The sequence below is a fragment of the Callithrix jacchus genome, chromosome 4, assembly GCF_049354715.1.
Source record: "Callithrix jacchus isolate 240 chromosome 4, calJac240_pri, whole genome shotgun sequence".
NCBI lineage: Eukaryota > Metazoa > Chordata > Mammalia > Primates > Cebidae > Callithrix > Callithrix jacchus.
In genome coordinates this window covers 117,643,519-117,658,566 of record NC_133505.1, presented here as the reverse complement: position 1 = coordinate 117,658,566, position 15,048 = coordinate 117,643,519, and the positions used below count along the sequence as shown (strand labels likewise).

Sequence of the window (15,048 nt, the reverse complement as noted above, 5' to 3'; positions counted from 1 at the left end):
TAAAATTTTAAATGTGATATCATTTGGCACACAATTTAGAATATACCAGTCACACAAGAAAACTAGCCTTCATCAGTAAAACCCAGTAAACACACATACCACAGACCTGCAAATAATTCAGATATTTTGAATTACTAGATGAAGTTTGAAAAGCTATAATTCAGAGTCTTTATTATTTATTTATTTAGAGACACGGTCTTGCTTTGTCAGCCAAACTGGAGTGACATGATCTCGGCTCACTGCAACCTCTACCTCCTGGGCTCAAGCCATCCTCCCACCTCAGTCTCCCAAATAGCTGGAACTATAGGTGCGTGCCACCATACCCAGCTACTTTGGGTATTTTTTTAGAGATACAGTTTTGCCATGTTCCTCAGGCTGGTCTCAGAACTCCTAGGCTCAAGCGATCCACCCACCTCAGCCTCCCAAAGTGCTGGGATTACAGGCGTGAGCCACCATGCCTAGCCTCCAGAATCTTTATCAAATAATGATGCTATATGCAATGTTCTGTTATGTTATATTCACTATTAGTTTTATTTGTTTTGTCTCTCCAACATGCTAGTAATTTTCTTATGTGGAACAACTTAGATGCATTACAACTTTTTTTCAAAAGAGAATGTTTTGTGGTGACAACTTATATTAAAGTTACATTTTTATTTTAAATATGCAAATATTGAAACTAGCATATGCCTCCCTTTTAGAACAGAGTAATTCATTTGTTTATAACTAATTCTTCTAGATAATAACTCCAGGTTTAGATGACAACTTACAGTTTACTAAATGCCAGGGTTTTTTTTTTTTAAATCTTCTCTGTATCTTAGAATAGTATAAAATTCCCGCAGTAAACCAAATTGTGTAAGTGAGTAACTCTTCCTTGATCCTTAGAACTCCCAAGAGGGAAATCATACAATGAGGAGTGAAGCAGGTGTGGCATTTTCTCCATAAAGACTGAAAAGGAAAGGAAGGAAGAGGGAAGATAAAAGAAAAGCAGGACAAAGACAACTGTCCACTGCCTAATGTTTTTCCCTATGGGAATTATGGTCCCCTAGTTTCCCCCATCTTTGTGAGGGCTGTATTAGTTCATGTCCAGGAGATAATCCTTTTTTAAAGAATGGAGCTGGCCCAGTGACTCACACCTGTAATCCTAGCATTTTGGGAGACTTGAGGTGGGTGGATCACAAGGTCAGGAGATTGAGACCATCCTGACCGACATGATGAAACCCCGTCTCTACTAAAAACACAAAAATTAGCTGGGCGTGGTGGCGTGCGCCTGTAGTCCCAGCTACTCGGGAGGCTGAGGCAGGAGAATCACTTTAACCCAGGAGGCAGAGGTTGCAGTGAGCCAAGATCATGGCACTGCACTCCAGCCTGGCAACAGAGCGAGACTCCGTCTGAATGAATGAATGAATGAGACTTCTAAAAGTTAAGGTTTAAGGAGTTCATTACTCAATTTCAAGTCTTACTGTAAAGCAACCATTATCAAGACAGCATGATATTGGCAAAAAGATAAATACATATATGTATGGAACAGAATAGAGTCGCGAAATAGATCTATATTTGAAATAATCCATAATTGTCTCATATAGTCAACTTAACTTTGACAAAGTGACAAAAATACAATGGTGATTCTATGGAGAAAGCATAGTTTTTTCAACCAGTAGTGCTAGGATAATTGGATGTCCATATGCCAGAAAATAAAAATAAAGTATTTTTATATGTTCTTCACACCTTATACATCACATATACTTCACACCTTAAATAATAACTCAAAATGCTTCACAAATTTAAATGTAAAGTATGAAGCTATCAAACTTCTAGCAGAAAATAAAGGGAAAATGTGCCCAATCTTGGTATTGGCAATGAAGTTTTATATATGACACCAAAGGCATAATCCATGAAAGGAGAAATTAATTAGATTTTGTCAAAATTAAAAACTTCTGCTTTGTGAAAAACAGTGTTAAAAAATGAAAAGACAAGTCATGGACTGGGAGAAAATATTTGCAAATTACGTATCTGATAGAGGACTTGTATCACATAAGAATTCTTAAAAATCAACAATAAGACAGCAAACAATCTAGTTAAAAATGGTCAAAAGACCTGAACAGATACTTCACCAAAGTAGATATAAGGATGGCAAACATGTGAAAAGGTGATATTCAACATTATATGTTGTTAGGGAAATACAAATTAAAACTACAAAGAGCTACCACGATACACCTGTTAGAATGACTACAGTTCACAAAACTGACAATAACAAATGCTGACCAAGAGGTGGAACAGTAGCACTGTCATTCTTTGCTAGTGGGAGTGTAAAATAGTATAGTCACTTTGGAAGATGGATAGTTTCTGAGAACACTAAACATAGACTAGAGTACAACTCAGTGATGGCACTCCTAGGTGTGTTTACCTAAGTGATTTAGGTCCACCCAAACCTGCAGATGTTTATAGCAACTTTATTCATAATTGCCAGAAATGTAAAGTAACTGAGATGTCCACTCAACAAGGAAATGGATAAACTGTGTTAATCATTTAGTGATAAAAAGGAACAAATTAATTGATTCACATAACATGAATGAATCTTTTAAAGCATTTTACTAAGTGAAAGAAGCCAGACCAAAAAGGATACAACTGTGTGACTTCTTTCACATTACATTCTACAAAAGTAGAAAATGGACTATTGGTTGTTAGGGTTTAGGAGAGAGGGGAGTGTTGACTGCAAAGGGGATGTATAGGGGGAACTTGTACAGTTCTGGGTTGGTGGAAGTTTGATGAACTATTCATTCATCAAACGCATAGAACTGTACTTTACCATAACCAAGCAATGAAGTTTAATGTCACCAGTGATTATGTCATGTGGGTGTCATGTACCCCCTCATATGATGTGATAACAAGGGTACTGCGCCTCTGTGATAGTCTTTCCCAAAACTTAAACTCCAGTCTACTCATGAGAAGAACATCAGACAAACCCAAATTGGGAGTTGTCCTACAGGTTATCTCATCAATACTCATGACCGTGAAGGTCATGAAAAGCAAGGAAAGACAGATAAATAGACCAGAGGAGACTGGGAAGACATGGTAACTGAATACAGTGTGGTGTCCTAGATTGGATTCTGGAACAGAGAGGGGACATTAGTGGAAAAACTGGCGAAATTTAAATAAAATGTTTTGTTTAGTTAACAGTAATCTTCCAGTGTCAGTTTCTATGTTTTGACAAATATACCATGGTAATATGTTAACAATGAGGGAAACCAGGTGTCTGGTATATGGAAACTCTCTGTACTACCCTTGGGACTTTACTGTAAATCTAAAATTATTCAAATATAAAAAGGTCACTGGGGAAAATAATAAGTCGGTTAACACCGTCAAGTATAACTCAGAGCTTAAGATGGACTAAAGAATGGAAGAATTTCTAGAGTATATACATTAGGTATTAGAGAAAGAGGAAGTAATTTTCATAATCAGTTTTTTCCAGTAGCAAAATGCCATCTCAAAAAAAAAGAAGTTGATCTCATTGAAGTAGAAAGTAGAATGTTAGTTACTAGAGGCTGAGAAGGGTGTATGAGAGGGGTTCCAGGAAGAGATGAAGACAGGTTGGTTAATGGGTATAAACATACAATTAGACAAAATAAATTCTAGTGTTTGATAGCATAGAAGAGTGGTTGTAGTTAACAACAATATATATTTCAAAATAACTAGAAGAGAAGATTCAAATGTTCTTGACACAAAGAAATGAATAACGTTCAGGCTGATAATCATACTAAGTACCTTGATTTTTGTCCTTAACACTGTATGCATGTATCAAAATACCACATGTGCCCCATAAATATGTACAAATATTATGTATCAATAAAAGGAGATCTGTAATTTATGAGTAATAAAATTTTTAAAAGAACATTTGCCTTCTAAAAAGTAATCATATGCAAATTAAAAGTAGAATTTATTCCTTTTTACCTTTCTGTTCCTAGGTGATACATTGCATGCAACTGGATCCTGCAAGAATCATTTATCAGGAAATTCTCTTGCTGGTACTTTATTTCGGTGGGAACAAGATGAAATACCAAGGTTAGTTAAAGGTTTAAAGGAAATGAAAATTTTACATATATCCTAGTTGTGATCAGAAATCAGTGGTTACTGTTACTAAATTTTAACCTTTTATTGTATTGAATCTTTTTAATCTATGTGCTTTTCAAAAAAAGCAAATCTCAACATTAGTGTGTTACAAGGAATAAACGATTTAAAAAACAGGCCGTAAAAATGTATCTAGTTATTACCTAATTAACAAAAGGAATATGAGGTAGATTTTTATTTTATTTTATTTTTTTATTGCATTTTAGGTTTTGGGGTACATGTGAAGAACATGCAAGATAGTTGCATAGGTACACAGGCAGTGTGATTTGCTGCCTTCCTCCCCTTCACCTATATATCTGGCATTTCTCCCCATGCTATCTCTCCCCAATTCCCCCCCCATCCCTCCCCTATTCCTCCCAAAAGACTCCAGTGTGTAGTGCTCCCCTCCCTGTGTCCATGTGTTCTCATTGTTCAACACCTGCCTATGAGTGAGAACATGTGGTATTTCATTTTCTGTTCTTGTGTCAGTTTGCTGAGAATGATGTTCTCCAGGTTCATCCATGTCCCTACAAAGGACATGAACTCATCATTTTTGATGGCTGCATAATATTCCATGGTGTATATGTGCCACATTTTCCTGTCCAGTCTGTGATCAATGGGCATTTGGGTTGGTTCCAGGTCTTTGCTATTGTAAATAGTGCTGCAATGAACATTCGTGTGCAGGTGTCCGTATAGTAGAGCAATTTATAGTCCTTTGGATATATACCCAGTAATGGGATTGCCGGGTCAAATGAAATTTCCATTTATAGGTCCTTGAGGAATCGCCACACTGTCTTCCACAATGGTTGAACTAACTTACACTCCCACCAGCAGTGTAAAAGTGTTCTTGTTTCTCCACATCCTCTCCAGCATCTGTTGTCTCCAGATTTTTAATGATCGCCATTCTGACTGGTGTGAGATGGTATCTCAATGTAGTTTTGATTTGCATTTCTCTAATGACCAGTGATGATGAGCATTTTTTCATATGTTTGTTGGCCTCATGCATGTCTTCTTTTGTAAAGTGTCTGTTCATATCCTTTGCCTACTTTTGAATGGGCTTCTTTTTTTCTTGTAAATCTGTTTTAGTTTTTTGTAAGTTCTGGATATCAGCCCTTTGTCAGATGGGTAAACTGCAAAAATTTTTTCTCATTCTCTTGGTTGCCGATTCACTCTAGTGACTGTTTCTTTTGCTGTGCAGAAGCTGTGGAGTTTGATTAGGTCCCATTTGTCTGTATTGGCTTTTATTGCCAATGCTTTTGGTGTTTTGGTCATGAAGTTCTTGCCTACTCCTATGTCCTGAATGGTTTTGCCAAGATTTTCTTCTAGGGTTTTTAGGGTGCCAGGTCTTATGTTTAAGTCTTTAATCCATCTGGAGTTAATTTTAGTGTAAGGTGTCAGGAAGGGGTCCAGTTTCTGCTTTCTGCACATAGCTAGACAGTTTCCCCAACACCATTTATTAAACAGGGAATCCTTTCCCCATTGCTTGTTTTTGTCAGGTTTGTCAAAGATCGGATGGTTATAGATATGTTGTGTTACCTCTGAGGCCTCTGTTCTGTTCCATTGGTTTATATCTCTGTTTTGGTACCAGTACCATGCTGTTTTGATTACTGTAGCCTTGTAGTATAGTTTGAAGTCCGGTAGTGTGATGCCCCCCCGCTGTGTTCTTTTTGCTTAGAATTGACTTGGCTATGCGGGCTCCCTTTTGGTCCCATATGAAGTTTAAGGTGGTTTTTTCCAGTTCTGTGAAGAAGGTCATTGGTAGCTTGATGGGGATAGTGTTGAATCTGTAAATTACTTTGAGCAGTATAGCCATTTTCATGATATTGATTCTTCCTAACCATGAACATGGAATGTTTTTCCATCTGTTTGTGTCTTCTCTTATTTCGTTGAGCAGTGGTTTGTAGCTCTCCTTGAAGAGGTCCTTTACGTTCCTTATTAGTTGTATTCCTAGGTATTTTATTCTCTTTGTAGCAATTGTGAATGGCAGTTCGTTCTTGATTTGGCTCTCTTTAAGTCTGTTATTGGTGTATAGGAATGCTTGTGATTTTTGCACAATGATTTTGTATCCTGAGACTTTGCTGAAGTTGCTTATCAGTTTCAGGAATTTTTGGGCTGAGGCGATGGGGTCTTCTAGGTATACTATCATGTCATCTGCAAATAGAGACAGTTTGGCTTCCAGCTTTCCTATTTGAATACCCTTTATTTCTTTTTCTTGCCTGATTGCTCTGGCTAGAATTTCCAGTACTATATTGAATTGGAGTGGTGAGAGAGGGCATCCTTATCTAGAGCCAGATTTCAAAGGGAATGCTTCCAGTTTTTGCCCATTCCGTATGATACTGGCTGCTGGTTTGTCGTAAATAGCTTTTATTATTTTGAGATACGTTCCATCAATACCGAGTTTATTGAGGGTTTTTAGCATAAAGGGCTGTTGAATTTTGTCAAAGGTCTTCTCTGCCTCAATTGAGATAATCATGTGGTTTTTGACTCTGGTTCTGTTTATGTGGTGAATTATGTTTATAGACTTGCGTATGTTGAAGCAGCCTTGCATCCCCAGGATGAATCCTAACTTGATCATGATGTATAAGCTTTTTGATGTGCTGCTGCAGTTGGCTTGCCAGTATTTTATTGAAGATTTTTGCGTCTATGTTCATCATGGATATTGGCCTGAAGTTTTCTTTTCTTGTTGGGTCACTGCTGGGTTTTGGTATCGGGATGATGTTGGTCTCATAAAATGATTTGGGAAGGATTCCCTCTTTTTGGATTATTTGGAATAGTTTCAGGAGGAAGGGTAACAGTTCCTCTTTGTGTGTCTGGTAGAATTCGGCTGTGAACCCATCTGGACCTGGGCTTTTTTGTGTGTGGTAGCCTCTTAATTGCTGCCTCAACTTCAGATCTTGTTATTGGTCTATTCAGGGTTTTGACTTCTTTCTGGTTTAGGCTTGGGAGGATGCAAGTGTCCAGGAATTTATCCATTTCTTCCAGGTTTACTAGTTTATGTGCATAGAGTTGTTTGTAATAATCTCTGATGATGGTTTGAATTTATGTGGAATCTGTGGTGATATCCCCTTTATAGTTTTTTATTACATCTATTTGGTTATTCTCTCTTTTCCTTTTTATTAATCTGGCTAGTGGTCTGTCTGTTTTGTTAATTTTTTCAAAAAACCAGCTCCTGGATTTATTGATTTTTTGAAGGGTTTTTTGTATCTCTGTCTCCTTCAGTTCTGCTCTGATCTTAGTTATTTCTTGTCTTCTGCTAGGTTTTGAGTGTTTTTGATCTTGTTCCTCTAGCTCTTTAATTTTGACGATAGGGTGTCAATTTTGGATCTCTCCTTGCTTCTCATGTGGGCACTTATTGCTATATATTTTCCTCTAGAGACTGCTTTAAATGTGTCCCAGAGATTCTGTATGTTGTATCTTCGTTCTTGTTGTTTTCGAAGAACATCTTTATTTTTGCCTTCATTTCATTGTTTATCCGGTCAGCATTCAAGAGCCAGTTGTTCAGTTTCCATGAAGCTGTGCGGTTCTGAGTTAGTTTCTGAATTCTGAGTTCTAACTTGATTGCACTGTGGTCTGAGAGACTGTTCGTTATGACTTCCGTTGTTTTGCATTTGCTCAGGAGTGCTTTACTTCCAATTATGTGGTCAATTTTCGAGTAGGTGTGATGTGGTGCTGAGAAGAATGTATATTCTGTGGATTTGGGGTGGAGACTTCTGTAAATGTCTATTAGGTTTGTTTGGTCCAGGTCTCAGTTCAAGCCCTGGATATCCTTGTTAATTTTCTGTCTGGTTGATCTGTCTAATATTGACAATGGGGTGTTAAAGTCTCCCACTATTATTGTGTGGGAGTCTAAGTCTCTTTGTAAGTCATTAAGAACTTGCCTTATGTATCTGGGTGCTCCTGTATTGGGTGCGTATATATTTAGGAAAGTTAGCTCTTCTTGTTGTATTGATCCTTTTACCATTATTTAATGTCCTTCTTTGTCTCTTTTGATCTTTGTTGCTTTAAAGTCTATTTTATCAGAGAGGAGAATTACAACTCTTGCTTTTTTTTGCTCTGCATTTGCTTGGTAAATCTTCTTCCATCCCTTTATTTTGAGCCTTTGTGTATTCTTGCATGTGAGGTTGGTTTCCTGGATACAGCACACCTGTGGGTTTTGGCTTTTTATCCAATTTGCCATTCTGTGTCTTTTGATTGGGACATTTAGTCCATTTACATTTAGGGTTAATATAGTTATGTTTGAATTTGATACTGCCATTTTGTTTTTTGTTTTTTTGAGAGAAGGAAAGAAAAAAGGAGTGAAGGAGAGGAAGAAAGAGGAAGAAAAACAGGGAGAGAGAATGGAAATGTTGCTTTATTCTAAAAAAAAATGGGTATTAATAATGGCCAATCAGTGTTTCTGGTATTGACAAGAATGTATATTTTGTGTATTTAAAGTAGAGGGCTCTATAAATATTTATTAAGGTTATATGTTCCGGATCTGAGTTTGAGTCCTTCATATCCTTACTAATTTTCTGTCTCATTGAGTCTAAGTCTCTATGTATCTGGGTGTTAGGATCGTTAGCTCTTGTTGTTGCATTGATCCTTTTACCACTATTATTTTTGTTGCTTTAAAATCTATTTTATCAGATACGAGAATGGCAACTCCTGCTTTTTATTTATTTATTTATTTTTGCTCTCCATTTGGTTGGTAAATCTTTCTCCATCCCTTTGTTTTGAGTCTTTGTGTATCCTTGCATGTGAAATGGGTCTGGATGTAACATGCCGTTGGGTTTTGGCTGTATCTTTTGATTGGGGGATTTAGTCAATTTAAATTTAGGATTACTGCCATTTGATGTTTATCCGTTCGTTGGTGTAAATTCTTCTTTATGTTGATGCTCTTTTCTTTTTGGAAAGATATTTTTAGAAAGGCTAATACTGGTTGTTTTTTTCTGTGTGTAATGCTTCTTTCAGGAGCTCTTGTAAAGCAGGCCTGGTGGTGACAGAATCTCTGAGTACTTGCTTGTTCATAAAAGATTTTATTTTTCCTTCAGTTGTGAAGCTAAGTTTGGCCAGATATGAAATTCTGGGCTGAAAGTTCTGTTCTTTAAGGATGTTGAATATTGGCCCCCACTCTCTTCTGGCTTGTAGAGTTTCTGCTGAGAGATCTGCTGTAAGTCTGATAGGCTTCCCTTTGTGGGTAACCTGACCTTTCTCTCTGGCTGCCCTTAGTATTTTCTCCTTCATTTCAACCCTGGTGAATCTAATGACTATGTGCCTTGGGGTTGCTCTTCTTGAGGAATATCTTTGTGGTGTTCTCTGTATTACCTGGAGTTGAATATTGTCTTGCTTTGCTAGTTTAGGAAAATTTTCCTGAATAATATCCTGAAGAATATTTTCCATCTTGGATTCATTCTCTCCGTCGCATTCAGGTACACCTATCAAACGTAAATTTGGTCTTTTCACATAGTCCCACATTTCTTGGAGAGTTTGCTCATTCCTTTTTATCCTTTTTTCTCTAATCTTGTCTTCTCGTTTTATTTCATTAAGTTGGACTTCGACCTCTGATATCCTTTCTTCTGCTTGAACAATTCAAGTGTTTATACCTGTGCATACTTCTCGGAGTTCCTGTATTATATTCTTCAGTTCTATTAATTCACTTATATTTCTCTCTGAGTTGTCTATTCTCATTAGGATTTCTTCAAACCTTTTTCAAAGTTCGTAGTTTCTTTACATTGGGCTACAACATGTTCTTTTAACTCACAGAATTTTCTTATTATCCATCTTCTGAAGCCTTCTTTCTGTTAATGGGATGCGCTTGTTCTCCATCAAATCTTGTTCCCTTGTTGATGAGGAACTGTGATTCTCTTTAGAGGGAGAGGCGTTCTGATTTTGAGTATTCTCAGCCTTTTTACGCTGGTTTCTTCCCATCATTGTAAATTTATCCACCTGTCGTCTTTGTAATTACCAACTTTCAAATTAGGTCTCTGAGTGGACGTCTAAGTTGTTAATTCCCAGGGCCGAAATATGAGCAACCCACTGCACCAGGCAAAACAGCGGCGTTAAGACTGATGGTGCTTTTCTGCCTGGGAATCTCCAGTCTGGCTTCCTTCTTGAGTCCGTAATAGGCGACTCTGCCTTCCCGGAGCTCCAAACCTCAGTCACAAGGGGAACCAGTCTTGTTTACTCTGCACCAAGAGCTGCTGCGCCAAGGTGCTGGCACAACCGCTGCTCTGGACACAAGAGTCACGCTGGCGACTTGTGTGGCTCCTCCAAACCTCGGTCAGAAGGGGAACCAGTCTCATTTACTCTGCACCAAGAGCTGCCACGCAGAGGTGCTGGCAAAACCGCCGCGCCAGCCAGAAGAGTTGCGCTGGCGACCCATGTAGCTCCTCCACTGGGAATCTTCTGCTCCGTGAGCGACCAAAATTTGTCTGAAAGTGTGGCGTCCTCTCGTTCTCTGCGCTTTCACTGGGACCTGCAATCCCAAGATGTTAGCAATCAGCCATCTTGGATTGTTCTCCCTGATACTGCCATTTTGATGCTAGCTGGCTGTTTTGCCCGTTAGTTGATGCAGATTCTTCATTTTTATGATGCTCTTTACCATTTGGTATGTTTTTGGAATGGCTGGTACTGGTTGTTCCTTTCTATGTGTAGTGCCTCTTTTAGGAGCTCCTGTAAAGCAGGCCTGGTGGTGACAAAATTTCTGAGTACTTGCTTGTTCGCAAAGGATTTTATTTTTCCTTCACTTATGAAGCTTAGTTTGGCTGGATATGATTCTGGGTTGAAAGTTCTGTTCTTTAAGGATGTTGAATATTGGCCCCCACTCTCTTCTGGCTTGTGAGGTTTTTGCTGAGAGATCTGCTGTGAGTCTGATGGGCTTCCCATTGTGGGTAACCTGACCTTTCTCTCTGGCTGCCCTTAGCATTTTCTCCTTCATTTCAACCCTGGTGAATCTGACGATTATGTGCCTTGGGGTCGCTCTTCTTGAGGAATATCTTTGTGGTGGTCTCTGTATTTTCTGGACTTGAATATTGGTCTGCCTTACTAGGTTGGGGAAGGTTTCCTGGATAATATCCTGAATAGTATTTTCCAGCTTGGATTCATCCTCTTCTTCACATTCAGGTACACCTATCAAACGTAGATTAGGTCTTTTCACATAGTCCCATATTTCTTGGAGGCTTTCTTCATTCCTTTTTACGGCTTTTTCTCTAATCTTGCCTTCTCATTTTATTTCGTTGAGTTGATCTTTGACATCTGATATCCTTTCTTCTGCTTGGTTAATTTGACTGTTGAAACTTATGCATGCTTCGTGACATTCTTGTGTTGTGTTTTTCAGCTCCATCAATTCACTTATATTCTCTAAGTTGTCCATTCTTGTTATCTTTTCGTCAAAGCTTTTCTCAATGTTCTTAGTTTCTTTGCATTGGGTTAGAACATGTTCTTTTAGCTCACAGAAGTTTCTCATTACCCACCATCTGAAGTCTGATTCTGTCATTTGACCACACTCTTTCTTCATTCAGCCTTGTTCCGTTGCTGGTGAGGAGTTGTGAGCCCTTGTAAGAGGGGAGATGTTTTGGTTTCGGGTGTTTTCCTCCTTTTTGTACTGGTTTCTTCCCATCTTTGTGGATTTATCCACCTGTCGTCCTTGTAGTTGTTGATTTTCAGATTGGGTCTCTGAGTGGACATCCAGTTTGTTGATGATGAAGTTATTTCTGTTTCTTAGTTTTCCTTCTAACAGTCTGGCCCCTCTGCTGTAGGACTGCTGAGGTCCACTCCAGGCCCTGCTTGCCTGGTGATCACCTGCAGCAGCTGCAGAACAATAAGGGTTGCTACCAGTTTCTTCTGCTGCTATCTTTGTCCCAGAATGATGCCCGCCAAATGTCAGTCTGATCAGTCCTTTGTGAGGTGACTCTTTGGATATACAGGGGTCAGGGAGCTGCTTGCGGAGACAGTCTGAGCTCCTTAATAGGAGCTCAAATGCTGAGCCGTGAGCTCTGTTGTTCATTCAGAGCTGCTAGGCAGGTAAGTTTAAGTTTGTTGCAGAAGAACTCATAAACCCCCTTTTTTTTCCCCCTGGTGCTCTGTCCCGGGGAGTTAGGGCTTTATTTATGAGTTTCTGTTGTGCTGCTGCCTTTTTTTTCAGGGCTGCCCTCCTCAGGAAGGAGGCAGTCTAGTCACTGTCTGCCTGCAGAGGCTTTGCTGAGCTGCTGTGGGCTCCGCCCTTCTGCTGTGTGAACTTCCCTGCAGTCCTGTTTATATGGGTGTGGTTAGAACTGCCTGGGCAATGGTGGCCCACCTCTGTAATGGTGGACTCTCTTTGTAATGGTGGGTTGCCTCAGCAGTGGCAGACTACCTCCATAGGGTTGGAGTGCCTCCGTAATGGTGGATGACGACAGAGCTCAACCCTCCTGGGTTCAGCTGTGCTTGCTGTGAAACTCTCAACCCAGAGCGTTTTCAATTGCTATTTTTTTTTTTTTTTGTGCGGGTGGGACCTGCCAAGCCTGATCACCTGGCTCCCTGCCTCAGAGCCCTTTTTTTTAAAGTTGAATGGTTGACTCTCTCCCAGGTGTTGTAGTTGCCTGCCGAAAAGGCGCCAGAATCTGTGTGATTTCCCGTGCAACGACCCACTGCACCGGCTGAAACCATGGCACTGAGATTCGTGGCGCTTTTTTGCCCAGAAATCTCCTGGCCTGGCTCCCTGTTTCAGTCCCCTGTTTAATCAGATGAATGGGTGATGACTGTGCCTTCCCAGAGCTCCAATCGCCAGCTGAAAAGGCAACCAGACCAGTATATTTTGTATGGAGAACCGCTGCACTGGGGCGCTGGCAAAACAGCCGCGCCAGCCGAAACAGCCACGCTGGCGACCCGTGGGGCTCCTCTGCCTGGGAATCTCCTGGTCTTTGGGCAGTAAAGATCCATCTGGAAATGCGGCGTTCACTCACCCTCTATGCTTTCACTGGGAGCTGCAATCCTGTGCTGCTCCTAAATGGCCATCTTGGATCTTCCCCTCTCAGATATTATTATACTTTTCTGCAGCATTCCTCTCCATCATGCATTCTAATTTGATATCCTATAACTTGTCAAGTAAAAAAAGTACATTTATAACAAAATAGTAATTTAAAACAAAAAGTAAATATTTTAAATAAGATCCCTAAAATTTATAAATATTAAATATGTAATAAAGTATTTTGACATGCTCTGTTTTTGAATGATATAATTTGTAATTTCTTTGTTTCATTATTGATTAGACTTTTTTGGACACAATGTACACCAAATGCTTTGATTTTTCTATTAGAAAGCAGCTATGTATTGGCTTATGCAAATTTTTTACTCATATTTTTTTTTAACTACTGGTGCTGGTTTTTAGTTCAGAAAACTACTACATCTCCATAGGAAAGCCTTGTGTTCTGAATGTCTGAAGTAGTTTTGTAGTAAAGGCAAGTTAGAAATTTCTACTGTGAGATTATATTTTTTCATGTTACTGTTTCCCTCCTTTCTCTCAAATGTGCCACTTCTGGAATATCATCCTTGATATTTCCAACATAAATATTTCAAATCACCAAACTCTTTCATATAAGGAAACTGTTGAGCCGGGCACGGTGGCTCAAGCCTGTAATCCCAGCACTTTGGGAGGCCGAGGCAGGCGGATCACGAGGTCAAGAGATCGAGACCATCCTGGTCAACATGGTGAAACCCCGTCTCTACTAAAAATTACAAAAAATTAGCTGGGCACGGTGGCGCATGCCTGTAATCCCAGCTACTCGGGAGGCTGAGGCAGGAGAATTGCCTGAACCCAGCGGGTGGAGGTTGTGATGAGCCGAGATTGCGCCATTGCACTCCAGCCTGGGTAACAAGAGCAAAACTCCGTCTCAAAAAAAAAAAAAAAAAAAGAAAACTGTTGATCATAAACTTAAAAATCTGATACTTCAATTTGTGTTAAATTGTATGAATGAAGAGGACAATCCACATTTTGTTGTTGTTGAGACAAGGTCTCGCTCTGTTGCCCAGACCAGAATGCAGTGGTGCAGTCTCGTCTCACTGCAACTGCCGCCTTCTGGACTCAAGTGATCCTCCCACCTTAGCCTCCCAAGTATCTGGGATTACAGGTAGATAACACCATGCCTAGTTAATTTAAAAAATATTTTTGTAGAAATGAGGTCTCACTATACTGCTTAGCCTCCCAAGTGTCTGGGACTACAGGTGCATAACACCATGCCTGGCTAATTAAAAAAATTTTGTTGTAGAGGTGAGGTCTCTGTATTGCTCAGGCTGGCCTCCCAAGCTGAAGCTGAGATCACATGCCTGAGCCACCAAGCCCAGCTGACAGTCTACACTGAGAATATTTTTTTCTGAAAGAGAAAGGGATACATTGTGATTGGTTGGCTAATATATTTCTCTATTAATGGTGAAAAGATATATGTGTATGTGTGTCTAAATATACACCTATGAGTACATATATGTTATTTGAGTCATAAAAATTCTGTGGTTTTAACAAACTAACATATAATAATCCATCAATATTTCCTTTAAAATAGACAATGGAAAATGGGATTTTGCTAACATGTTTTTCCTTCCTTCCTTCCTTCCTTCCTTCCTTCCTTCCCTCCCTCCCTCCCTCCCTCCCTCCCTCCCTCCTTTCCTTTCTTTCCTTTCTTTCGTCTTGCACTGTCACCAGGCTGGAGTGCAGTGATGCAACCTTGGCTCACTACAACCTCCACCTCCTGGGTTCAAGCTATTCTCCTGCCTCAGGCTCTCGAATAGCTGGGACTACAGGCACACACCACCACGCTCAGCTAATTTTTGTAATTTTAGTAGAGAAGGGGTTTCACCATATTGGCCAGGATGGGCTCAATCTCTGATCTCATGATTGGCCGGCCTCAGCCTCCCAACGTGCTGGGATTACAGGCATGAGCCACCACGCCTGGCCCATGTTTTTCTTAAAATATTAAAAGATGTTTCAAGGCT

The 15,048-nt window shown here is 39.7% G+C and overlaps 1 protein-coding gene across 7 annotated transcripts in view; it reads left to right on the top strand.

The window, feature by feature from the left end:
• Nucleotides 1–15,048, top strand: part of REV3L (REV3 like, DNA directed polymerase zeta catalytic subunit) — a 202,051-nt gene that overhangs the window by 84,238 nt on the left and 102,765 nt on the right. For all 7 annotated transcript variants that reach the window (XR_013534485.1, XR_013534486.1, XR_004742016.3 and 4 more), the window contains one exon: nucleotides 3,963–4,059. Coding sequence is in view for 4 of the 7 variants with exons in the window: in XM_035296532.3 (XP_035152423.2) it covers nucleotides 3,963–4,059 (97 nt within the window). In the remaining 3 variants the exon portion in view is untranslated. The remainder of the gene's footprint in view (nucleotides 1–3,962; nucleotides 4,060–15,048) is intronic.